Source organism: Camelus bactrianus, chromosome 6, assembly GCF_048773025.1.
Source record: "Camelus bactrianus isolate YW-2024 breed Bactrian camel chromosome 6, ASM4877302v1, whole genome shotgun sequence".
NCBI lineage: Eukaryota > Metazoa > Chordata > Mammalia > Artiodactyla > Camelidae > Camelus > Camelus bactrianus.
The window spans coordinates 63,231,792-63,256,724 of record NC_133544.1 but is presented as its reverse complement, the minus strand read 5'-3'; the positions used below and the strand labels follow the sequence as shown (position 1 = coordinate 63,256,724).

Sequence of the window (24,933 nt, the reverse complement as noted above, 5' to 3'; positions counted from 1 at the left end):
TCTAAAAAGCCCCAGGGGGCCTTATCTCTGCCTGATAACCTCCCATTCTAGTCCCTTAAATACTTTTTTTTTTAAACCCAAGGAAATGATCCTGGTGTAATTTATTAGCCTTCCCAGAGATCATGCTTCTCCCAAACCACCCTCACAACTACATCTGAAATCCATCCAGAGGAGACTCTCCTTTTCTCCCAGCTCCCCCTTAAAAGTTCCTTTATTAATAATAGCTGTCATTTATTGAGCACTTACCTGGGTCAGACACACTGCCCAGCACCTACATGCCTTATCTCATGTGATCCCCCCAGGAGCCCCTCAAGGCAGACACTAAGTCACCTGCCAGGATGCCAAAGCAGCAAGGGAGGCAGGCAGGCTAGCCAACAAAGCCCAAGCCCCGTGCTCTCTCTCCATCCCCCCCACCTCCTCCGACCTGCCCAGTCTCTAGCCCTCCTCTTAGGCAAGAAAGCACGTCAGCCCACTCCCTAATGAATTACCTGGGGGGAGGATGTGATTAGATTAAAAGAAAGCCTCTTCCTCAGCGTGAAGTCTAAGCTAAAGGCTCCAGCAAAGCCCGTCAATCTCCTTCCTGGCTGCTCCTCCCCCTTCTCATCCCTTTGCAGGGATGAGAGTCGACTGCAAGTCCTCTTGGCAGAGCTGCTATGGCTAGGGCGCCCACTTCTAAAGCAAACAAAAACATGGAAACACAGGAAACACATCATCACGCCAGACCTTTTAAGACCAAATTCCTTGGCACCAAGGGTGGGCATGTGTCTTAATGAGATGTACGGGAAAGGAGAGGAGGGACAAAGGAAAGGTACACTGTGAGGGGAAGTGGGGAGAGGTGTGGGCAAGGCTTAGTTCCTGGCCCGTGGTATCTGAAAGGTGAAATCCTCCTCGTGGAATCTTGAGACAGAAACCCACTGGGGGTGAAACCCACACTCCAGCAAACAGCGCACCCTAGCGGTCCCACCGGGAAGTGCTAGATGACTGGAATCCCCTGCCTAGCCTACTCTTCAGTAGGCCCACTAAACTGGACAGAGGAGGCTGTTCTTCAGAGAAAAGATGCCCCCTCCTTCCCTAGTCACTGCCTAGAGCCAGTTCCGTGCACAGGAAGGCACTGTCCTTGGCGGTTCACAGTCCTCCCCGAGACCCCAGCCCTCAGGGTATTGCCTCTACCATTCAGGCAGCCTGGGACCAGCAGGACCTCTGCTGAAGTGCTCTCCCACCCTAGGCTGGACAAGAGAATCTTGTAGAGTGTGGAACCCCAGGTGATAACAGCGTTCCTGATGCACAGAGCCCCATCTTCTCCCTCTCTGAGGTGCATTCATCTCTGAGGACCTAGGGGAGATTACAGGACAACATACCCATCCTACAGGAGAAGCTTCAGATTCAGGGGCTCAGGGAACACAGTTAGCGGGGCGCTAGCACGCAGCACCTAGTACAGCAGCAAGTGGCGCCGCCCCTCGCCCTGGCCCCACTTGTGAATGGCAACACCAAAACACACTTCCTCCAGGAACCAGCATATGGTTCACGGTCTTGGTTCCTCAGCCAAGCTCAGGGAGCTAAGTGTGAGAGGACAGTTTTTCCCCATGTCCTGCCTTCCTAGCTCTACCTGGGCTGTGCTGCCTCCTCTAATGACAAAAACAGAAAACAGACACACTCTGCTACCACTAGATCCCCCATCTCCCCAAGCTGGAAGCTCTGCTCCTCCCTCCCCAGCCCTCCATTTGTTTTTCTATATTCCACTGTAGCTACAACAGTCCTTTTTTAAAAATAAAGAGGAGGTGGGGGGGGTACTAGAAAGAAATTGTTTACTTCTGTGGCCAGGGCTTCCATTAACATAGGGCTGAAGGCTCAAAGCAGAAGGCTCTGCCTGGGGAGGGCTGAGGCTGGAAAACAGGAGGCCCTTGAGTCTCGGGTTCAGCCAATTCTCCGGACTCACTCCATCCTCCTACACTTCCCCTCTCGCCCATAGTCCCTCCTCTCCCACCTCTTACCTGTCCTGAGACCTTGGGGCAGGTGCGAGGAGGAGGAGGTACCAGCGCTGGGGAGGAGAAGCTGGTGCTGGGAAAGGGAACCTGGGGTAAGGCTCGAGCTCCAGCAGCTGTTGACTCTGAGGAGCAGAAAAGGCAGAGGGTGACTACAGGGACCGAAATGCAAAACAGGAAAACACATGTGCGACTCTGGCCGGCAGCGGGGGAGGGGCCAGAGGACGGGTTGGAGCCGGGACTGCCTGTTCAGATCCAGAGGACCTCGAGGCCCGCTGCCTCCAGGCACTTTCTCCACTCTGAGCCTTGGCGCCTCCTCTCCCCTACCTCAGCCCCTTAACTTCCTGGTTGTCCTATATTTACTGAGCTCTTAAGTTCTCCCAGCGACCTAGACCTACCGTGCTCTCCCGATGCCCTTTATGACTCTCCTCCCCCTCATTCCATTCCCTACTCATATCCCACTCACATACTGTCTCTGTCCCCCTGCGGAGGGCAAGGGATCCATGGTTAGGGGCATTGGAACTCTGTGGTCCCATCTCAAGAGCCTCTGTGCCATTTTAGCACCCCTGTAAGGCAAAGCATGCCAAGAAAGGCCAGTCATAGGGGTACAGCCAAGCACACACCGGAACACTAAGCAAGCCCACTTACATCTCAGGTCCCCAACTGGTTCAGGAGATGTGTGCGTGGATTGCCAAGTAAGAGTCAGCTAAGGGGACCAGAGCAAGCTAATGAGTTGGCACCCCCTCAAACCAGAATTATTTAAATATCTGTTGAATGTTTACTTAGCAGAGATGGGGGAATACCGATTTTCTCGGAAGAAAAACTGGAAGCCTCATTCCTTCCATTCAAAATTAGAGCTCATTACATGCAATTTTCGGAAGCAGACAATTTCTTGGTAGGCATATCAAATCATTTTCAATGTAGACGAGAGCGTGAATCTCAGGGAGTGGCACTTTACAGCACGTGGTGCATTTTCAGGATTCCAGCTGTGACCTCTGCCTTTAGGCAACTATCTGCTGGCTGGTCTCAGGGCCAAGCCTGCCATTTGTACCTGCACCTACATGTTGCAGAATCATTCTAGACAGATAGTCTAGGTAAATAATCGTCAAGGATTCTGCCAGTGGAGGGGAGCCAATTTACAATTCACCAAGAGACACAGACAGAAATCAGAGTTCATTGGCACCAAATGTCTGAATTACTCCAAGGGTAATTCAGTGCCCTTTTAGACCCAGGCTTCTGCTCAGCTGGCCCGCCCCTTAAACCCACTCTGGGCTCAGATCCAAGTTGTAAATGAGGGAAGTCCTAGGAAGACAGCCCTAAAGCTGCCCCTGTTGGCACTGGCCCCTGCTCCCTCTTCCCCTCCTCCAACCACACTGGCCTCCTTGCTGTTGCCACACCACACAAGGATGCTCCCTGCCTCTCAGGGCTTTTGCGACTGCTGTTCCCTCTGCCTTGAACATTCTTCCCCATAAAGTTGTTCATTCCCTCACTCATTCCATTCAGGTCGGTGCTTAAACACCATTCTATCAGAGAACTTCCCTAAGGAGTCTCTGAAGGAGAAACTTCTTCCCTCTGCCATCCGTTCACCCTATGCATCTGGAGTTTGTCTGTTTGTTGTCACCTCCCTCACTAAAATGCAAGCACCACCAGAATTTTATTCACCTATATCCCCAGTACAGGGCAAGTGTAGACAATCAAAAAAAAATGCTTGCTGGAAGAATAAATGAATGAACAATGCCCTTCCTCCCAGACTGATTTCCCATTTGGGCTCCGGGAATGTCCTGAACTTGCCCTTCAGGCCCACCTATGCTGCTTCCGCTCTGGCTCCTAAGCAACGAATATTTGGGGATATTTATTCCTTTTGATAGTAATGGGTGGAAGGGAAGGAGAGTATAGTTTTCACAGTTTTACTGGGAGGCCTAGAATGGTTTGAGACGGACTTTCCGCTTCATTAATGGGAAAATAAAAACAGAAAGTCCTTCATCTAACGCGCCTTCCCGGGATCGGGAAGCTCTCGGCTGCTCCGTCCCACACCCAGGCTCAGGTGACGGTCTGGGTCCTGCGGCGAGAGCAAGGTACGACGTCCGCCAAGGGGCGAAAAGGCAGGGCAGGCGAGCGCTCAAGTTCACACAAGTGCAGGTGCGCTAGAAGAAAGTGAACCGCAAACCCTTCAGAGTGGGCGTTCTTTGCCGAACCCCCGTCCGCTGCGATCCTCGCCCCTCCCCATCCTCCCTCCGCCCCGGCCCAGCCGGCGCGCCGCGCTCACCTTTGCCCCTTTCTCCACCACCACCCCCGCAGCCTCGCTCTCCGGGGCCCGGCCCCCTTACGTCGTCCCGGCCGTTCCCCTTATTTCCCTCTTTCTCTTGGCCCCCGGTTCCGGGTCTGTGGCCCGAAGATCGCGCCTTCTCAACCCCGACCCGGCCACCGCCCGCCCCCAAAGCCCCACTGAAGAGCTCGGTCGTCCCTGATGTCCAGGTGTGGCTGCGAAGGCCGAGCCGGGCTCTGTCTTAGGGGACCAGGAGCCCACCTCACCCGGATCCCTGCGTTCCCTCCACCTGGTTAAGCAGTCCCCGCCCCTCCCCGCGCTGCAGGAAGCGCTAGAAGAAGAGCTGTGGTGGGTGGAGGCCAAGATCGCAAAGGTCCGAGAACCCAGCGGCCCAGCAACCCGCTCCCCTGCCCTGTCCTCGCTCAGGTACAGCTGCGCTGCCCTTGGGAAATGAAAATGACCACGGATACCCTTAGATGCGTCCTCCGCCCCAGGAACGCTCAGCTTCCTCTTCCCTCCCTCCCAATCCAGCTCGAGCTGGCGGCCCGACGGGGGTTTGAGCTAGGGCCCCGGACCCTGGCAACCCCGCCTCCAGCCCCGAGACGCTATCGGCTGAAACTCCGGAGGGACTCTGAACCGCAAAGCCCCGTGGGGGAAGGGAGGGAGACGCGCCCGCTTGGAGCCAGGGGAGGGGTCTCTGGGAAGGGCGTCCGAACTCTCCGCCCCCTCGGGGAAGCTGTTGCATCAGCTTCGAAAGCCAAATTAAAGAAAGTGGTCTCCACCGGTCCAGGAAGCTGTCGTGCAGTAGAGCCGCCGCCAGGAGGCAGCACTTAACCAAAAATGTCCAGGCTGAGGGTGCCCGGGAGGCTGGAGTCCCCAAAGCACCTTCCATCTGAAGAATCTTAGTGGCAGCTTGGGCCCAACAAAAGAGAGCTGAGCTAATTCGAAAGGGATCTGGAAATGTTTCACCACATTTTAAAACTAAAAGATGACTGAACTATTATGCCGTACACCAGAAATTGACACAACATTGTAAACTGACTATACTTCAATTTAAAAAAAAAACTTAAAAGATGACTTGTAATACAATTTCCTTTTGTATACCTTATGAACAGTCCACCTTTGGCATCTTTTAAAGCCACTCTGCAGAGATTCACAAAGAACCACCCACCTTCAAGACCAGTCTGGTGGAAAGGCACACAGTTTAAGAGACTTCCCAGCTGCCAGACAAGAAAAGAGTGTAGCCTAAGGTCATAATTTACCCATCTTGAAGCTGGGTCATTTAACACAGAATTTAACCTGTACTGATTGAGCAGGGATTTGACAGCCATGGGAAAAGAAAAGGAATATGTTACAATAAATGATGCAAGTAATAAGGAAATAATATCCAAAGCAATGTATCATGTGAGTGGGTGGTTTATAGCTGTCAGTTCCCACAGTTCTTGCATGGAGTGACAGTGATTTGAGGTGACAGTCACTTGATCAGTGAGCTGTCCTAAGGTGGAAGGTAATGAAGGAATGTGAAAGAAGACACTTCCCAAATAGTTTGCTCTTCTTCAATCTTAAAGTTTATTCAAAATATGCAAAAAGGGGAAGAGGTTGCAAAATGAGGTAGATTTAGCTACCAGAGTCAGTTTCACTAACGTTGTTTCTCCAACCTCATCATTATTCACCACAACAGTTTAAAAAGCATCGAATTTCCCAGTGCACTTGTACAAAAACTACTATATACAGACCTAACGGAAGGGTATTTGAATAAATATGTTGGACCCAAACATGAGTGACTAACAAAACGTTAAAGCCAAATTCAGGCCACGATGCCCTTGAGAGGCAAAGGAGTTTAAGTAAGAGGGAAAAGACATGAAGCTCAGATTCCTGATGCTTCCCACCGTTCTTAACTCCAGCCTTTGCCAGATGAAGTCCAGAGATTGAAAGACATTTAGTTAGGAGATTATGAGGCCACTTTCCTGTGGCTCAGAGTCTGATGAAGTCATTGAGGAGTGCTGTCCAAGTGCCAGACCCCCTCCCCCACAACAGTGTTCCATGAGGTCCCTGAGAATGCTGATGATGTTAGCTGTCAGCACTAGTGTTCTCTTTCTCTCTCCCTCTCAAAACCCTAACCCGTATTTCCTGCTATTTACAACCCTTGGATTGTCCCCCTGCCACATCACTCTAACCACGTCAAAGGCTGAACTTGTCTTCCTTCCAAAGACCTTTCCCCTCCCAGATTTCCCAGTGTTCCAGATCAAGCTTCCCATCCTGCCTCAAAGTCCTCCAGCTCTGGCTCCTTGACTCCCACAGCTATTAAATTAGTGCATGTGTTCACTTCTGTGTGTGGAGTTCACATTGTCCACATAACTAGTTCACCTTAATGCATGTGGCCTTTTTTATGATTTTGCACCCACAGTGTGTGAGCTACTAGAAGACAGGAGAGTTGCTGGCTTAACTCCTCTATGTGGTGGTGGTGGTAGTGCCAGCCTGTCATCTTTGCTGTCAATCTTGAATGTTGACAATGAGGTTATTTTTCCAGCCCTTGGCTTTTACTTCTTGATCCTCCAACTGTAAATTATGTAACGGGATTGCAGTGCTGTCTACTTCAGCTGTCTATCTCAGAACCAGCCAAAGGCACATGGAGCCTTGCTTGGGAAAAGTGTCACTCAGTTGTTATTACAACTGTAAAGTAATAAATCCACAGCTACATTTTGATTCAATGTCCTGATCTCTGAAAATTACAAGCAATCTGTACAGTGATTGCTTCCTGGACTGTCTTATCTACTTTACAGGTTTATTATGAAAATTTATATAGAGGTGTTTTGTATCATTTATACAGAAATGTTTTGATAAGTGGAAATTAAGTGTACAAGTGTAAAATGGTAATAGTACTCTTTCGGTCTTACTTCCCTTGCTTAGTTTTTTGGGTCCATCTGTTGGCTTATAGCCAAGACTCTTATTCTCATCCCTTCTTCTATTTCAGCCCTTGCCTGTACCATTCTTATTGTTTTCGAAACAGCTGCTTTTACTTCTTAAACCAGGATCCACCCTTCCCCTCTTTCAAAGCACAGCTCAGAGCCACCTCCTGTGGAAAAACTTGCAGAAGGAAATGATAAACTTCCAGATAGGCCATTACACCCCTCCCTCAGGTTCCCCCAGTCAGCATATGTTTAAGTGTCTAGCCTAGCACACAGTAATGGCTACTTTTGTAGGAGCTTCACTGTCTATAAAACACTTTCACTTACCTTATCATTCTTGAAATGTTTTCATAAATGTGATATACTAAGCTTTTTTTTTAATGAAGAAATTAAGGATAAGGGGCGAGGGTATAGCTCAAGTGGTAGAGTGCATGTTTAGCATGCACGGGGTCCTGGGTTCAATCCCCAGTACCAGCTCATAAACAAATAAATAAAACTATCTCCCCTCCCTACCAAAAAACTGGAAAAAAATTAAAATTTAAAATTAAAGAAAAATAAAGACATTTTGGATAAATTACTTCCCCAAAGCAAGTACAGGCATACCTCGGAGATACTGCAGGTTGGGTTCCAGACCACTGCAATAAAGTAAATACTGCAATAAAGTGAGCCTCACCAATTTTTCAGTTTCCCAGTACCTATAAAAGTTATGTTTACACCATACTGTAGTCTATTAAGTGTGCAATAGCACTATGTCTAAGAAAAAGTACATACCTTAATTTAAAAATACTTTATTGCTAAAAAGTGCTGAAACAATTACAGTAGTAACATCAAAGATCACTGATCACAGAACACCATAACAAATATAATAATATTGCCAAAGCTTGAAATATTTTGAGAATTATCAAAGTGTGACAGAGAAACCAAGTGAGCAAATGCTGCTTAAAAAATTGGCACTGATAAACTTCCTCCGTGTAAGGTTGCTACAAACCTTCCATTTGTAAAAAATGCAGTACCTGCAAAGTGCAATTAAACAAAGTATGTCTGTGAGTGATTAAAAAAAAAAAGAGGGAAACAGCCATGGATCTGGGTTTGCCACTGACTAGTACCTACCTCACAAAGTTTTTGCAAGGGTTATAGTAGACAACGTATGGTGATAGCTCTTATAAAAATGGAATGTGATCTTAGCTCCAATATCTCTTCCTCAGGAAGGCCTTCTTTGACGGCCTATTCCAGATCAAGTTCCTATTATATGCTCCCAAACAACCCCAACTTCCCTTCCCAGCTGTATTATTATTACAGTAATGTATGTGATTATTTGATTATTGTCGTATCTCTTTAGACTGGGAGCTCTATCCTAATTGACGTCTACTTTGTTTCCACAGAACCTCCTGCACAGAATACAGTGCTTGTCACATATAAGCTCTTCAATTTTGTTAGATTAATCAGTGTGAGAACTGAAATCCAAATATTCTAATTCACTCTTGATTTGACTCAGGCTGGTAAAAAAAAAAAAAGAAAAAGAAAAAATTACAGTGATGCCAGAAGACACAATGAGGTCACGTGGATGTTACTCAACTGAGATAAAAGTTAGAAATAAATTTAAAAGGACTAGAGACCAATGCGGGGCGATCCAGAAGAGGGAAGGGGAGACCATTTAAAACAGTTTAGTCTGGGAGGACGCGACTTCCACCCAGGTTGTAATCACCAATGAAGATGCAAACGCAGAACAACCGTCCTCGCCCAAAAAAACCCGGGAAGCAGTTTTGTCTATTCCGTACGACAAGCCAAGATGGCGGGGCCCCTGATTGAAAATTACACTCAAGATGGCAGCTTCCGGCTTCCCCCGCAGCGTCGCGCGTGGCCCCAAAGGCCACGCCCACTTCCGGCTCCTCCGCCTCAGCATGGAAGCTTTGGGTATATTGCTCTCCGGTAAGTGGGTGTAGGGTCGGCGTAGGGAGCTCGTAGGGGGCTCGCCCGGGACCCCAGAGCTGGCGGCACGGCCTCTTTCCCAACTCTGCCCTGTTTTCCCAGCAGGTGTTCGGAGGCTGCATTGCGGCGCCGCGGCTCGGGCTGGCGGCCAGTGGCGACTCCAGTGAGTGCCGGTCTGGGGGGATTTGGGTGGTCAGATGCTGGGCTGAATCCTCACCAGACTTTTTCTCCGTCCAGGCAGGGCCTTGCTGCCAACCCCTCCGGCTACGGGACCCTTACGGAACTCCCAGACTGGTCTTACGTGGGTGAGCGCTGATCTGACAGTTTACTTCGGAGATTTTCACCTAGAGGGAACGCCCCTGGACGGAGTAGGGGGATGGTGTCATGGTGGGGGTGTGTCTGAGTGGACAACGTGTTGAACTGTATATTTGGAGTTGGGAATAGAAATCCTGTTGTTTATTTTGTAAATTAAACTATGGAAAGTAAAGCTAGACAGGATCTTCTTGGCTTGTGGGGATACGCAGAAGATAATCCTGATTTGGGGTGTCCTGGGAGGGACAAGACTTTACGTTTCTCGAAGAGAGACATTGGGTTTTTTTTAAGTTAGGGAGAACCACCCTTCTTTATGGTAAGTAAGTACATCGTTGAGATTTTGTTACTAAGCGCAGGGAGAGCTCTTCGAAAGGCTGCCTAAATGAGCGTCTCAGAGAGAGGCATAGAAGAGTGAGTACTGAGGATGGCGGCCTCCCTTCAGAAAAGTTTCTTCCTCTGCTTTAAAAAAAAGAAAAAAGGGGGAAGAAAAACAGAAAATGTTCTCCCTAGAAAGGAAGGATGTTAGAAAAGTTGAAGCCACGCCTCACAACAATGGGACTCAGGTTCACAGATGGGAAAATTGAGGCCTACAGAAGTGAATTGCCTGGGAGCACACAGCTAGGTAATGGCAAAGCCAAGACTAGAATTGAGCAGAGTCCAAGCCACCCTCAACAACACAGAGACCTGAATGTTGGATTCTTTCTTTGCCGGGGGGTGGGGCTTGCGTTACGTTATTTATTTATTTATTTGTTTGTTTGTTTGTTTATTTAATGGAGATACTGGGGATTGAACCCAGGACCTCATACATGCTAGGCGTGCACTCTGCCATTGATCTGTACCTCCCCCAGTATTAGATTCTATGAGTATGACCCTGCTTAATCAGATACTTGGTGGCTGAGAGGATGGTGAAGATTTTTTTCTACTTGTTACTTCCTGTAGGAAGCCTTGATTCTCCTTGAAGTAGTACGGAAATAGTGGAAAGACTCTGGAATTGATTCTTAATCTAGGCTTCCCTACTTGCTAACTTTGTGGTCTTGGACAAGTTCCTTAATTGTATCTCTTAGTTTCCACATTTGTAAAAGAACAATAGCTATCTTGTATGGTTCTTGTAAGGATAAAATGAAATGACGGGTGTAAAGCACCTGATACACACAGTATTGGTTCCCTTTCCTGATAAGTAATCTTACTTGTCTTGCTTTCAAAATTTTGGGCAGTTTTCCGTCTGTCTTTTTGGGTTTTTTGTTTTGTTTTGTTTTTTGGGGTTTTTTTTCTTTCTTCATCTGTAGAAAGTAAGTGTTCTTTTTGTCTCCATTATAAACTACTTTAGGTCAGATACTGCATCTTTTCAGCGAGTCAGCAGATATTTATTGAATTTTTGTTATGTGTCTACACTGCACGACAGTGAAAGCAAGGGATACAGTCCCTGATCCCAAAGAACTTAAAGTCTAGCTGGAAAAACAAAGCATGGACATTTTAAAAAATAAAATAATAATTCAGTGCTCTGCCCCTTTCCAGAAGGATTTGAGGTGGCTAAATATGGCTAAAAACAACCAACAGTACAATAAATGTCCCAAAGCAAATAGATGAATAGTAAATGATGGATATGTGCTTCTTTCAGAAAAGAGAACTGACAGTTAAGAGGTTAGAGAAGAATTTCTGGGACAGGCCTTGAGGTGGGCCTAAGGATGAGAATTAGGCTGGAAGGAAAGGAAAAGAAGGTGTTTCATTATGGAGTGAGATGGAATTTACCAAGGGCTTACTGGTGAGCAGAACAGTAATCAGATTGCTTGAGTGGAGGGTTTCTGAAGATAATACAGGCGATTCAGCATTGCAAAGGACCTGGAATTCCCAGCTAATGAGGGGCAAGTAAAATAGAGTAGGAACATACCTAGGGGCTTATTCTTGGTGGTTCTGGCATACCTCACCTTTAAAGATGAGGGAAGTGTTCTAAGTTAAGCTACAATAAGTGTGAAATGGAAGGGAGGAGATTGGTTCTTCCCTCCTTCCTATCACAGCCGCTTTCCTAGGACACTGCAGGCCCTCTCTAACACTTGCCTTTTCTCTCATTTCTATCTGCAGATGGCCGCCCCGCTCCTCCGATGAAAGGCCAGCTTCGAAGGAAAGCCCAAAGGGAAAAGTTTGCAGTGAGTGGCTAGAGCCTCAGCCAGGGCAACCTGTGTATAATTAGGGGGAGAAAATTAAATCGTAATTTGTCTTGAGCTATGTTGGCACCTAAACTAATGTATACCCCTCACTCCCAGGCAAAGGTTTTAACAGTCCTGTGAGAAGGGGGGTAGAGCGTGGCACTCCTAGGGCAGGAACCAGGAGTAGACACACATTTTGCTGCCTTCCTCCCGCTTCCTAGCCCCGGACCTGGCCCCACCCCTTCCCCAGTCAACAGTGTCATTTTCCAGCTGAAACCTCTGGCTTTGATCTGTGAATGAAAGGATATATGGTGCAGCACCCAAGCCCCAGATGTTATCCACACTGTTTTCCTGTCTGTTTCAGAGACGAGTTGTACTGCTGTCACAGGAAATGGATGCTGGATTACAGGCATGGCAGCGCAGGCAGCAGGAGAAGTTGCAGGAAGAAGAAAGGAAGCAGAAGAATGCTCTTAAACCCAAAGGGGCTCTACTGCAGAAGCCACAACCAAGTCAGTAAAAAGCAGCTCTTGTCTCCCTTCCGCAGCTTCTCTCTGGCTTTCTTTTCTATCACCTAGATGCATCATCCCAGCCAGAAGAAAGCCTTTATGTGCCCCATCTGTCTTCAGAGCAAAAAGTATGGACACCAGGAAGAACAGCCTGTAAGATCACTGCCTGGAAGGGTTGGCTCAGTGCTCTCACCCCTGGCTCTATTCCAGTTCAGCGAAATCTTGCTCTGGGATATTTATCCCCTCTTTTGTAGGCCATAGGACTGGCCCAGCTATGAGCAGGAGCTGCTCTGCGAACATGAAAAGGGGGCAACAGGTTTCCTGGTTTTAGCCAGGCACCTAAGCCTTTAACAGCCCATACACAGCTCAGGCCACATGCAGCTATGTATTTAATAAATGTTTTGATGAAAAAGGTTTTCCAGCTGAGATCCACTTCTTGGCAAGCAACTGATACCAGTTTTCCTAAACTGCCCATATGTGGCCCAGGAGGATACCCCCACTGGAAAGGCTAACATGAGAAGAACCAGACTTGGGTGTTGCATGTTCTGCTACAGAGTTGGATCCTGCAGTTTCTGTGGTTCTGACTGAATTCCAGAGGTTGGTTGGAGAGAGGCGTGCACTTCCCGACCCCCATTTGTGTAGGGGAGCCCTGAGGTGCTCAGCCCCCAAACAGTCACTGTGGAAGAGGTATCTAATAGCCACCATATACCTCCCACAAACCCGATAGCTGCACAGGCCCTGGGGAAATCTTCCATTTTATTGATCATGGCTCCTCCCGTGGATTCTAGGGGGGGAAAGGACCTTTGTTCCCATTACAATACAGAGCAACAGACTTTTCTTGCATTCTTCTGCCACAGATATGTGATAGTTCCTAGATCTCTAGGATTTCTGTAACTTTCTACCTCACCTAATTTCTGTCCAGCCTCCTTTATTCCTTCCCTTGTTTCTTTCCCTCCCTTCTTCCCCCCACTACCGCCTTCCTCTCTCGCTGACCAGTGCAATTCTTGGATCTTAGATTTCGCTGATGGTCGAGTTTTCTGTCTCCCACACTTTTCCTGCTTCTGTTGTGTTGCTTTTCCAGATCTAGCCCTCAGCCTCTTATCTGTCTCCCTTTCCCACTGCCATGCCAGCTCTAGCCTGCCCTCCCCCTTCCCTGCATACCTCCACCTTTTGTTCTCAGAGTCTAGTCAGTCCCTGAAGGAGGAGATTATACTCTTTAAGAGATTGCCTCCTTTTCCGGTGTTGAGGTGAACTAAGCTCCACAGTCCTAACTCCCATTCTCTGTTTTTTTAGCAATTTCACCAAACTTGATTTGCCTTTTGCCAGATTCCATGGTTTCACACTCCGTTCCTCCCCAGGGAGTTCTAGTTTAAGGAGCAGCAGATTGTGCTCCCAATGAAGGGAGCACATTTGTATTTCTCCAAGAACAGGAGTCCCAGATCCAGTGTGGTGGTGGGATTTGTCAGTGGGGGGTTGAGTTTTTTTACTGTTACATTTCTTTGGCAGGAGAGAGACAGAGGTGATTGTCAAGAATAGGGGCCAAAAATTTCAATATGGTTGAGCCGCAGGTCCCAGCTGATGACCCCTCAAAGCGGGTTTCTTGACAGGGAAGAGCCCCCACCACCATCCCAGACTCTGAGCTCCTTATTTGCACCAGCCACTGAACCTCACAGTACTTCCCACGGAGGTGAGACAAACGCTGAATCCCAGAGGAATCAAGCCACTCAAAATATGCTTAGTGGGAGAAAGTCTCCCACATCCCGTCCCCTGAGTCCCCCCACAGCCCCCCGCTCTCAGCTGTGGCCTCAACCCTGCAGATGGCAGCCTCCACCACAGAAAGGCAACTTAGGTTTTTTTTTTTTTCCCCCCGGCTCTTGGCTGTAATTGGATTCAGAAACAACCACGTCCGCACCGGGAAAGGAGGGCATTGGGGCGGGGGCGGAGGGAGGCTGTGGGAGAAGGGAGGGACCAGAAAGAGAGCGAGAGGGCTCGCGATGCAGTTCGCCGACTAAGCAGAAGAAAGATCAAAAAACGGAAAAGAGGGGACGAGCAAACAGGCGCTTTCAAGAACAACCCCTTCATCTCCAAGCTGACAGCGCTCTAGGAATCCAAATTCAGTGCCTCCCGAAGACAAAGGCGCCCGAGGGAGTGGCGGCGCGACCCCAGGGCTTGGGCCCCGCCGCGGAGCCCGCACGGCCCGGCGGCCCGGACGGTCGCGGACCATGTCTCCCGCCCCACGACGTGCTCGCAGTCTGCTGCTCCCCCTGCTCACGCTCGCCTCCGCGCTCGCCTCCCTCAGCTCTGCCCAAAGCAGCTTCAGCCCCGAAGTAAGTGAGCTCCTCCGGCCCTGCCCGGAGTCGCGCCCGCCGGGGAGGCGAGCCCGGGGGTCTCCAAGGGGACAGCCCCCATTCGGAGAGGAGGGCTCTCGGGGTCTTGGATGCCTCGGCCTGCAGGATCCCCCTTCCTTTCCTTTCCCTCCTCATCTTCAAACTTCCAAGTCGATCCGACTTTTGCCTCCTCCAACTAACCCCTCCACCCCCAACACGCCGCCGACTTTCTTTCCCATTCCTTTCCGTGGAAGAATTTTCTAGCTGGGGCCCACTCCCCACCCCTCCCCAGTTCCCCTGGGCTCTGAGCTCAGCTCTGGAACCAGTCGGGAGCCTGATAAATATTTGGACTCCGCTCAGACCCCGCGCTGTCCTGGTTTCTTGTCATGTACGAGAGTTTGTTGTTTCTTCAACTTTCCAGCTCGCCAGCGCTCTCCCGCCGGCGCTCGCCAGCGCTCGGGCGGCCGGGAGGGCCCGGTGGCCCCCCACGCTGCAGCCGCCGCTGCCGCCTCCCGGGCGGTCCCGGCCCTCCCCGGACGCACCCGAGGCCAGGTGGGGTCGGGGGTGGGCAGCGGAGCGGGCTCGGCCCTCAGCGCATCCCTGCCTCCCCGAGAGGACCCTCCGTGTCCCGGCCTGGAGCCCTGGCGTCGAGGGTCCCGGCGCTGGCGCCCTGGCCCGCGTTTCCGGACACACAAAGCTCTCCTTGTGAGCACGGGGCTCGGCTGGGCCGCCGCCTCCTCTCCGGCCTCCGCACCCCCATCGGCGCCTTTAGGCTCTTTCTGTTAATTGCTTTTTTATGTTAATTGCAGGGATACTGGGGGCGTCGTACCGGGGAGCTGGGGTGAGGGCCTGGCCCTGGGCGCCTGCACATGTCTCCACTGACTCGGGCGCCCCCCCACCCATTCCCCGACGGTGGCCCACCCGGCCCGGAAGCCGCGTGGGAGTTGTCTGAGGAAGTTTTTCGTCTCTCTTTTATTTTGGGGTGAAGGTGGGAGACGGATTTGATCAGCTTCTTATTTTGGGCCATTCCAACCCACTCAGCACCGCCAGGGCCTGGGTGCGGTCGGGAGGGGCCGGGAAGGGCCGGAGCAGGGGGAGGGGATCTGGACTTGGCTTCCTTGCTCCTGGTCCCAGCCCTGGTCCCACCCCCGGAGGAAACATCTCCAGAAGGAACACACTCTCTCTGTCCTGAAGGGATCTGAGGCTGAAAGGAAACATGTGGCCCAAGGAATGAGGGTGACCAGGGAGAGTGAAAATCTGCCCAGGGGCTAAGCCTGACACCGTCCAGGAGGAGGAGGCAGCATCCTCTTTCCAGGCCTGCAGTCTTCATCAGAGGCCTGAGGGGAGAGCTCCTAACAAAAGGAGCCTGGGCTTCTGGGGGGCTTCCTGCTGCCAACTTTGCCTGCCCTGCCTTCCTTCCCTCCCTGCCCTACTAGGTCCCCTAGGGGAGGGGCAGCAGCCCTGGCTCTGTTTTAAGTGGGTCATGGGTAGTCCCAGTGCCAGAACCACCATTTGCTTCTGGGCCATGGAGGGGTGGGAGGCAGAGGGAGGGAGGGAGGAGCAGGCCAACAGCCAGCAGGCCAACAGGCAGATCCAGGGCCTGTGGAAAAGCCAGAGATTCCCCCCAATCCCCTCCAGGACTCCCAGGCTGGAGGAGTGGGCCTCGGAGTGGGAGCGGTTCCTTGTCCTTGACTTTCCCCTAGGGGAGTATCTTGCACCACTCAGTTTTCTCAACAAAGCCGGCCGACTGAGTTCTCTGACCCAACATAGTTGCTCCCTCTCCAGGCCAGTCTAGAGGGAGAGCTGGGGTTGCCCAGGCCTCAGGGAGCCAGCTCCCTCCCACCAGGCCTCCAGAGTCCTGCACCAGCTCCCGGGCAGCCCTCTCCTCCCCTTGGCCTGTCTGGCACTCAGCCCTTCCCCCACTCAGCCGCAGACACAAGAGTCCTCTCTTCTGTGGTTCCAACCTCATCGTCTCCTCTGTGGTTCTTGCTTTGCTCAGAGCCTAGGCCTGGGAGGAGGAGAGGAATGGGAGCACTTCCTTTCCAGGACTTGTGGCTCTCTTGACTCCTTTACTTGACTAAGTCTCCACCTTTCTCTATTGGATATGAAGTGGAGGTTGTGGGTGTGAGTATTTAGATCTGCCTACCTTCTTGAAAGACTCATCCAGAAGAGGGATTTATCCCAGAGCTCCCGGATATGGATTCTCCCTACCTCTCCGCCACTGTCCCTCCTGTCATCCTGCCCTAGGAGAATTCCCTTCAGCTTTACCCCCTGAGAGCTGAGGGCCTGACCTCACTCCCCCTGACTTCCAGCTCCAGCAGCAGGCCACTCCCATCCTTTCCCAGAGCTGAAGCAGCTGCTCCCCCAGCAGAGGTCATAAGCCTGGGGTGTGACTACCCTACAGGTGAGGCAGGGGCAAAGGGAGTTGCCTGCGTAGTTGGGCACAGGCCACAGCAGGCCTCCTGCAGGCACAAGCTGTGGCATCAGCCAGTGCGGGTCAGAGCAAGTTTAGAGCTCCTGGGAGAGCAGCCCAGGACAGGAGCAGCCTGCTTTGCTGCACTCTGGTATACCAGAGGTTAAACTTCCCCTCCCCGCTCCCCAACCCCCCAAGGAGGGGCTCTCTGAGCCGGGTGGTGCTAGGGTTGTTCTGGCCAGGCCTGTTGGCTGAGGAGAGGCTGTGTTGTTTACATCTTGGGCCCTAACACCCGTCATCAGCCTTGGGGGATCACTTCCCAGAACCATGTTGCAATTCTTGCCCCTGCGGGCTCAGGTCCCCAGTCAGCTGCTCCTGAATCACCCCCAGCCCCAATGCAAGAGCACGGCTCCACAACCAGAGCCGGGGCCTGGGCCTGGCGGTGAAGGGTGACATGGAGAGCCAACCTAATGACCTAGGGGATGCAGCACCCCTCTGTGTTCCAAGCTCCCCTCCCAGGCACCCTGCAGTCCCCTCTGGACTCCTTCAGAAGGTAAAGCTGGAGCAGGGAGCAGAGCTGTCTGGGTAGTATTTCCCCATAGGAGGATCCCAGGATGCTCATATTCCATTTATAACTTGTCTCGTTTTACTTTTCAGGCTTTAGGAAAAGACACCATTGTTCTTACAATAAAGGCTGACTTTTTCCTCAACAGGGCTTTGCAGTGTGTGTATACCTTTCAATCAAACGCCAGAAACCTAGCTTTACCTACAGGCAGTATGCCAGCCTTTATGTTATGAACAATTCACAACATACCTGAAATAACCTACAGTTGCCAAAATACTCAATAAAATACTAACCCTGACCACCACCCCAATCTCCCATTCCCTCTACTGAGAACCTTAAGTGAGTCTTTAGGTCCCAAGCCCTAGGTCAGATGCTGTTTGGATGGGGACAGTGGCAGGATCCTGGCTCTGCAGCTAGATCACATTCCCACCACCTCCAAAGGCCCCAGCTTCCCCTGTCAGCAGCCAGCCTGAGCCCTCGCTCCTTTTCTGCCATCCCTTCTGAAAAGATCTCGGCTGTGAAGATCCTGGAGGCACAGCATGCCTGTCCCAGGAGGGCCTCATGCCAAGCCCCAGAATGGAGTCCCCTCAGCCTCTCCCCTCTCCAGCCACCATGGGCTCAACCCAGCCTCTGGTGGGACATGCTGTATTTACAAGAACACTGACACAGAGAACGAAAGTGCTGGAAGGAACCTCAGCTCAGAGAAGACATCCTAGAACTCAAACTACCAGGGCTCCCAGCAGAGGACTTACAGCCAAGGCTCAAAGCTGTGGCTCCCCGCCCCTCTAAGAGGATAAGCCATGCTAGGGCCTGGGCCAGAGTTTGGGTCCAGCCTGGGAGTTCCTCCAGCCCTACTGCCTGAGCCAGGCTGGAAGCTCATTGCCCTTTCCACACCAAGCCAAGAGTGTGCTCCAGGTGCCATGAGGAGGCAGAGGGTCCTCTGGGGCCAGGTGGGGCTGCTCCAAGCCACATCCCTTTCCCTACAGGCCTGGCTGCAGCAGTATGGCTACCTGCCCCCCGGGGACCTGCGTACCCACACACAGCGCTCGCCCCAGTCACTCTCAGCGGCCATCGCTGCCATGCAGAGGTTCTACGGTCTGCGAGTGACAGGCAAGGCTGATGCAGACACCATGAAGTAAGTGCTAGACCCCGGCAGGAATTCTGCCAGCATCCACCGACACGACACCATGCACCAGAGAGGTTGCCGCCTGAATTCCGCCCCCTTCCGCGTTCCCACCAGCTGCTCCTCACCCTCTCCTGTTCACCCGGACCTCCTGACCTTGGCTCTTCCCCACAGTGACCGTGGGGCCCGGCAGTCCCCCTCTCTTCTGAAGCCCTTTCTCTTTCACACACTCTCCTGACCACAATCCTCATACCCCAACCCACCCCAGGGCCATGAGGCGCCCCCGCTGCGGTGTTCCAGACAAGTTTGGGGCTGAGATCAAGGCCAATGTGCGAAGGAAGCGCTATGCCATCCAGGGCCTCAAATGGCAGCATAATGAGATCACTTTCTGGTGAGTCCAACAGGCAAGTGGCCTTTCTCACATCGGGTTCCCCTTCCCTCTCAGTTGTGCTTAGAGACTCAGAGGCCCCCTGCCCTACTCACCTTGTTCCTGGGAAGCCTCCTTGGGAGTAGGGAGGAAAATGGCTGTAATCCTAGAGAGATGCAGCCTGTGGAGGGTGTACCCCAGGGCTAGAAGGCCAAAGCCTGAAGGTCCCCTGGGCCCTCAGTTCTTGGGGCAGAGGCATTGTGAGGCGGCAGGAAGAGCTGGGTCAGACAAAGGTGGCTGGGTGGTTCGGTCAAACCTGGGAGAGTCCAGGGAAGGAGAGTTGTGCCTCTTGTTATCCTAACACACTCCTATCCTCTCCCCACGTGGCTGGACCTCAGCATCCAGAACTACACCCCCAAGGTGGGCGAGTACGCCACATTCGAGGCCATCCGCAAGGCATTCCGCGTGTGGGAGAGTGCCACGCCGCTGCGCTTCCGAGAGGTTCCCTATGCCTACATCCGTGAGGGCCACGAGAAGCAGGCTGACATCATGATCTTCTTTGCTGAGGGTTTCCATGGTGACAGCACACCCTTCGATGGTGAGGGTGGCTTCCTGGCCCACGCCTACTTCCCAGGCCCCAACATTGGCGGGGACACCCACTTTGACTCTGCCGAGCCCTGGACCGTCCGAAATGAGGATCTGAATGGTGAGTGAGGTAGCCCTGGGATTCTTATCCCTGAGACAGTCCATAGTCATTTGTACGGGGTTCTCCAGCCTCCTGCCCAAGTCTCAAGGCTTTGGGGGAACCACAAAAATCTCCTGGTCTGACTTCCAATGAAAGCAGGAATCCTGTCCTGAGCTATTTACATCTGGTCCCTTCTCTCACCCAATAACTGACTTCTTAGCCAAAGACTTCAAAGCTTCCGCATCATCCACTTTTCCAGGCAAATGCTATGGCCGGCTCCTGGGAGAAACTGGGGCCCACGCAGGGCCTTAGCTTCCTTTACCCTAACTCTTGCTGGGACTGGGCTCCAGCCCCAGAACACTCTCTCACCTCCACCCAGGAGAGCTGATGACTGGCGTTGTGCCCCGGCTGCCAAATATGAGTCTGGACCTTAGGATTTGGTCGCTTTAGGTGGAAAAGATGGCAGGCAGACTTCAGTGTGAACCTGAAGCTTTTGGTGGGGAAGCAGGGGTCTGAGGGACAGGACCCAGGCTGCCATCATACCCATCCCCATCCCTCCAGGGAATGACATCTTCCTGGTGGCTGTGCACGAGCTGGGCCATGCTCTGGGTCTTGAGCATTCCAATGACCCTTCGGCCATCATGGCGCCCTTTTACCAGTGGATGGACACGGAGAACTTTGTGCTGCCTGATGATGACCGCCGGGGCATCCAGCAACTTTATGGCAAGTATTCTGCACCCACATCTGCTCCTTTCTGCTCCTTATCCCTTCCTGGTCTCTCAGGCCTGTGCATTCTCCCCTCCCTCATGCCCTGCAGTAACCCCCACTTCCCCCACACCCCCTCCCCACCTGCCCCTGCCCCATCCACTCCCACCTTTGATCCCATCTTTTCTGTCCTTCCCCAGTTGATTGCTTCAGCCTCCCCTCCCCCAAAGGTCCTTCCACACCTTTAGAAAGGTGTCATCTGCCCCTATGTCTATTCCTTCCTCCAACTCTGCCACCAAGTCTGAAGTGCCCTTCATGTTCTCTGCCCCAGGGAGTGAGTCAGGGTTCCCCACCAAGATGCCCCCTCAACCCAGGACCACCTCCAGGCCCTCTGTCCCTGATAAGCCCAAAAACCCCACCTATGGGCCCAACATCTGTGACGGGAACTTTGACACCGTGGCCATGCTCCGAGGGGAAATGTTTGTCTTCAAGGTGAGAGGAAGAAGTGGGCTGGTCTAGGGGACAGAAGGGCTCTCTGGCTGGGAGGCTGGGTGGAAACAGCAGCAGGAGGACTAAATACTAAAACTGAGGCAGGGGGAGCTTTGGGGACTGAGCTGGAGGACTAAGCTACAAGACATAATGAACTGCCTCCCAGGAGCGCTGGTTCTGGCGGGTGAGGAAAAACCAGGTGATGGATGGATACCCCATGCCCATTGGCCAGTTCTGGCGGGGCCTGCCCGCATCCATCAACACTGCCTATGAGAGGAAGGATGGCAAGTTTGTCTTCTTCAAAGGTAACCAGACATTCTGCCTTAGTCTTTGGGTGAGGGGAGGGTCTCCCTGGAGGAGCAGATTCCACTTGACTCCTCCAAGGACCCTAGAGCCCAGGTGGAACCCCAACCCTGCCCTTCCCCCTCCAACCCCAGGAGACAAGCACTGGGTGTTCGACGAAGCTTCCCTGGAGCCTGGCTACCCCAAGCACATTAAGGAGCTGGGCCGAGGACTGCCTACTGACAAAATTGATGCTGCTCTCTTCTGGATGCCCAATGGAAAGACCTATTTCTTCCGAGGAAACAAGTAAGACCTCAGCCCCTTGACCCCAGTCCTCCCTCCTCAGACACCACCACCAGATTCCCTTAATTCTGGAGGAAGACCCACTTTCCCCCTGGGATGTTTCCCTGAAGAAGGGAGCTGGCTGAGCTTCTGCTGTTGCCTAGCAATGGGCAGCCTCCACTAGGTGCTGAGTGAGTGGGATATGACCGGGTCACCATTTCAGACCTGGTCATTTGACGCCTCCTGCCCCCAGCACTGTGCCTCTGCCCCAGCTGCCGGCACTGTCATTAAGGGCTGCTGGTGGCTCCTTGCAGCCTGGGCCCTCCCTTCCACCCCTCCACCCCCACCTTCCGCTGCTTTCAGCTTCAGGCCCTTATTACTCAAAACCTCAGTCCCCCTCCCTGTCCACTGCCACCCTTTGCTCACTGGTGAATTCAGTCCTGGGTCCCACTCCCCTCTGAGGACATGCTTGGCATCCACCCACTTCCCTTCTCCTCCTGTCTCCCAGGTACTACCGTTTCAATGAGGAGCTCAGGGCCGTGGACAGCGAGTACCCCAAAAACATCAAGGTCTGGGAAGGAATCCCTGAGTCTCCCAGAGGGTCATTCATGGGCAGCGATGAAGGTGAGAGGAGCACGGGAGGTGTCCGTGAGGGGAGGTTGGGAACAGGGACTTAAGAGCAGGAAGGATGGAGAGTATCGGGCAGACTCCCTCCACCTGGTGCTAGAATTACCTGCTTTTACAGCTGAGCAAACTGATGTTCAGAAGGGCGAGGGGATTAACTCAGCTGGCTCGCACACTGACAGGTTTTCTTCTGTCCTTCTCCACTCTTGTCTCCCGGACGCTGCCCCCGCCTCTTGCCTTCCGTGCCACCTTCTTGCCGACCCTGCAGTCTTCACTTACTTCTACAAGGGGAACAAATACTGGAAATTTAACAACCAGAAGCTGAAGGTCGAGCCGGGCTACCCCAAGTCAGCCCTGCGGGACTGGATGGGCTGCCCGTCCGGGGGCCGGCCGGATGAGGGGACTGAGGAGGAGACCGAGGTCATCATCATCGAGGTGGACGAGGAGGGCAGCGGGGCAGTGAGCGCAGCCGCTGTGGTGCTGCCTGTGCTGCTGCTGCTCTTGGTGCTGGTGGTGGGCCTCGCTGTCTTATTCTTCAGACGCCACGGGACCCCCAAGCGGCTGCTGTATTGCCAGCGCTCCCTGCTGGACAAGGTCTGACCCCCACTGCCGCCCGCCCACTCCTACCACGAGGACTTTGCCTCTGAAAGCCAGTGGCAGCAGGTGGTGGTGGGTGGGCTGTTCCCACCCGTCCCGAGCCCCTCCCCCCACCCCCACCCCCCACCTCCCTTCTTCTCTGTCCCGTGACTGGCCTCTCCCACCCTCCACGCTGGCATTGCTTCTTCCCTAGACGGGTCCCCTGGGGGCTGAGCAGGGGCCGCCCTTCCAACCCCTGCCCCTCAGGGGCCCCGTGGCTTGATGTACGTTCAGCCCCATCTGAATGTCTTGGCTCTGCACTTGAAGGCAGGAACCTCAGACCTCGCTGGTAAAGGTCAAATGGGGTCATCTGCTCCTTTTCCATTCCCTGACATACCTTTAACCTCTGAACTCTGACCTCAGGAGGCTCTGGGCTCTCCAGCCCCACAAGCCCCCAGGTGTACCCAATTGGCAGCCTCCCACAACTCTTTCCTGCTAAAAGAAACCTAATCTTGTTGTGGCGGGGAGACCCTGAGAGAGTGAGGGGGTGGGAGCTGCACAGCCGCCCTAAGACCTTGGGAGGAAAGCTCAGAGAGGGTGAGTCCTCTCCCCACAGGTCTGCCTCTGCCCCACCTGCCCCTGAGAACATCCACAGAAGGAGCCTGAGCCATTAAGGACTAACCTGGGGCTGCAGAAACCCTTGACAGCCCCGCCCTCCCAAACGTTAGCCTCGAATGGGGAGGTCAGGGTTTCTAGAGCTGAGACCAGGGGGTGCAGCTACGAGGTGGGGTGGGGCCAAGGAGAGAGACTTGGCCCGGAGCCCTGGGGGTGAGCCTGGAGGCCCCAGAGAAAGAAACTTGCTCAAATGCAGGCAGCTGGGGTAGGGACCCATGGGCAGAGCAGTCAGAAGGGACAGGACAGGACCAAAAGGCAAACCAGGGAGGGGAAGCAGGAGTGGACAGCTGGGAGCCTGGCAGGCTAAGCCACCAGGGACACCACAGGGTGGGCTGTGGTTCCCAGGGGAGGGCACATTTTATTGGAGCTCTCAGGAAGGGCCTGAGAAAGGCACACCTGCTCCTCCTTGGTGCCCTTGCTTCGATCAGACAGCAGAGAGGGGAAGACAGGGAGCCCAAGAAAGGAGCAGAGAGGGCACACACATCTGGGGGCTGGAGACTTGGGACCTAAGTGGGAGCGGCCACCTAGTTAGGGAGCTGAGGATCAGCCTGCCTCAGCCAGCCTCTGAGAAGGGGCAGGTGCCTGGGCATCTCTTGTCAGGTTAGCCCCTCACTTCCTGATGCCCCCTGCCCCTCAGCCCAGCCTACAGGTGTCCTGCCCCCCACCCTCCCCCCTCCCCCAGCCCACACATTTGTAGTCTCCTTCGGCCACTGAAGGTGGTCATGGTACTGGAGACTTGGGAGATTGAGACACCCTGGGGGGGGGGGGCAGTGAGAGGAGAGGGATGTCAGGGGTGGGGGGGCAGGGGGTGGGAGAAATGGGGTGAACGGTGCTGGCAGTTCGGCTAAAGTTGTCTTGTTTGGGGTTTTTTTTTTGTTTTGTTTAATGTATATTTTTATTATAATTATTATATATGAATTCCCTTCAAATCGTTCCTTTTTGTTAACAAGGGGCATGGGGAGGGGTGGGGGTGGGGGGCAGAGGCATCCGACCCCAGGAACCTGCAGGGCGGGGCTGGGTCAGTGCCCTCTAAGGACATTTTTGACCTTGTTCAACCTTTCCACGAAGAATAAACCATTTCACATTCTTTGTGTGGCTGCAGTTTGTGTGCCTGGGATGTGGCTACAAGGGGGATGGAAAGCAGGAGGGCCATGCAGGGTTTTCAGTGAGGTGGGATTTTGGTATTTTTCGTAAAGGAATATATTTATTGGTGGACGAAAGGGATCCATAGTCCAGAGTTGGGGAGGAGGGCATCCTTCCTGGGGGCAGAAGAGTGGTCCACAGAGCCCAGCTAGCTGCTCTCTCTCAACCTGGCCTAAGAGGCCCAGGACTGCAAAGGCAAGAGGAAGTGGCCAAGCTGGGGCCACTCGGAAAATCTTCCTAAATTGCGTTACCCTGTCGTGTGACCCAGCCGCAGATGCTCCAGTTCCTCAGGCCTCGTGCTGGCTGCTGGGGAAATCCCCCATCACCATCAGCCTCAGGCTCAGGGGGCAGGCACTTCTCCCCAGCCCTCTCCCAGGCCTGGGGCTCCCTTTCAGGGGCAGAAAGAACAGAGGGGAAAGGAAGAGGTTGCCCCATGGGCCAGTTAGAAGCAGCTTGCCTCTGGCCAAACGGGTCTCACCACAATTGCCCAGGAAAGGCAGGGTGATCAGGTCAGAAGGACAGAATGACATTGCTCTGCCTTCTCCTTTCCTTAGAAATTGCTGCCCTAGACAGGGTTCCCAGGCTGTCGACCCACCCTTCTTCCAAACCAGCCTGGAGGGAGGAATCAC

At 52.9% G+C, this 24,933-nt stretch overlaps 3 protein-coding genes across 7 annotated transcripts in view; 2 read left to right on the top strand and 1 right to left on the bottom strand.

Moving 5' to 3' along the window:
• The window catches only part of SLC7A7 (solute carrier family 7 member 7), a 31,990-nt gene extending 27,150 nt beyond the window's left edge, over positions 1–4,840 (bottom strand). Inside the window, exons 1-2 of one of the 3 annotated variants that reach the window (XM_045516492.2) lie at positions 4,719–4,840; positions 1,992–4,126 (exon numbers count right to left, since the gene is read on the bottom strand). In XM_045516492.2, coding sequence (XP_045372448.2) covers positions 1,992–2,169 — 178 coding nt within the window. In that variant the 5' untranslated portion in view covers positions 2,170–4,126; positions 4,719–4,840. Of the gene's footprint in view, positions 1–488; positions 648–1,991; positions 4,127–4,718 lie in introns of those variants that run through there. The other 2 variants (XM_074365814.1, XM_074365812.1) reach the window with 2 other exon arrangements.
• A 4,125-nt stretch (positions 4,841–8,965) lies between these two features.
• On the top strand, positions 8,966–12,463 carry MRPL52 (mitochondrial ribosomal protein L52). 2 transcript variants are annotated; one of them, XM_010954700.3, is made up of 5 exons: positions 8,966–9,086; positions 9,192–9,249; positions 9,324–9,391; positions 11,478–11,542; positions 11,907–12,463. In XM_010954700.3, the coding sequence occupies exons 1-5, from the start codon at positions 8,981–8,983 to the stop codon at positions 12,057–12,059; spliced, it is 450 nt and encodes a 149-aa protein (XP_010953002.3). In that variant the 5' UTR covers positions 8,966–8,980; the 3' UTR covers positions 12,060–12,463. The 2 variants fall into 2 exon arrangements, with proteins under 2 accessions (XP_010953002.3, XP_010953001.3); XM_010954699.3 differs by having other exon boundaries at positions 9,189–9,249.
• Positions 12,464–14,000: 1,537 nt separating this feature from the next.
• MMP14 (matrix metallopeptidase 14) lies at positions 14,001–24,250 on the top strand. 2 transcript variants are annotated; one of them, XM_074365816.1, is made up of 10 exons: positions 14,001–14,375; positions 18,340–18,488; positions 18,745–18,867; positions 19,242–19,549; positions 20,090–20,255; positions 20,569–20,725; positions 20,889–21,027; positions 21,160–21,310; positions 21,795–21,910; positions 22,179–24,250. In XM_074365816.1, exons 1-10 carry the CDS (start codon positions 14,271–14,273, stop codon positions 22,508–22,510), a joined length of 1,746 nt encoding a protein of 581 aa, XP_074221917.1. In that variant the 5' UTR covers positions 14,001–14,270; the 3' UTR covers positions 22,511–24,250. The 2 variants fall into 2 exon arrangements, with proteins under 2 accessions (XP_074221917.1, XP_074221916.1); XM_074365815.1 differs by having other exon boundaries at positions 14,002–14,375; positions 20,090–20,251; positions 20,565–20,725.
• The last annotated feature ends 683 nt before the right edge of the window (positions 24,251–24,933 follow it).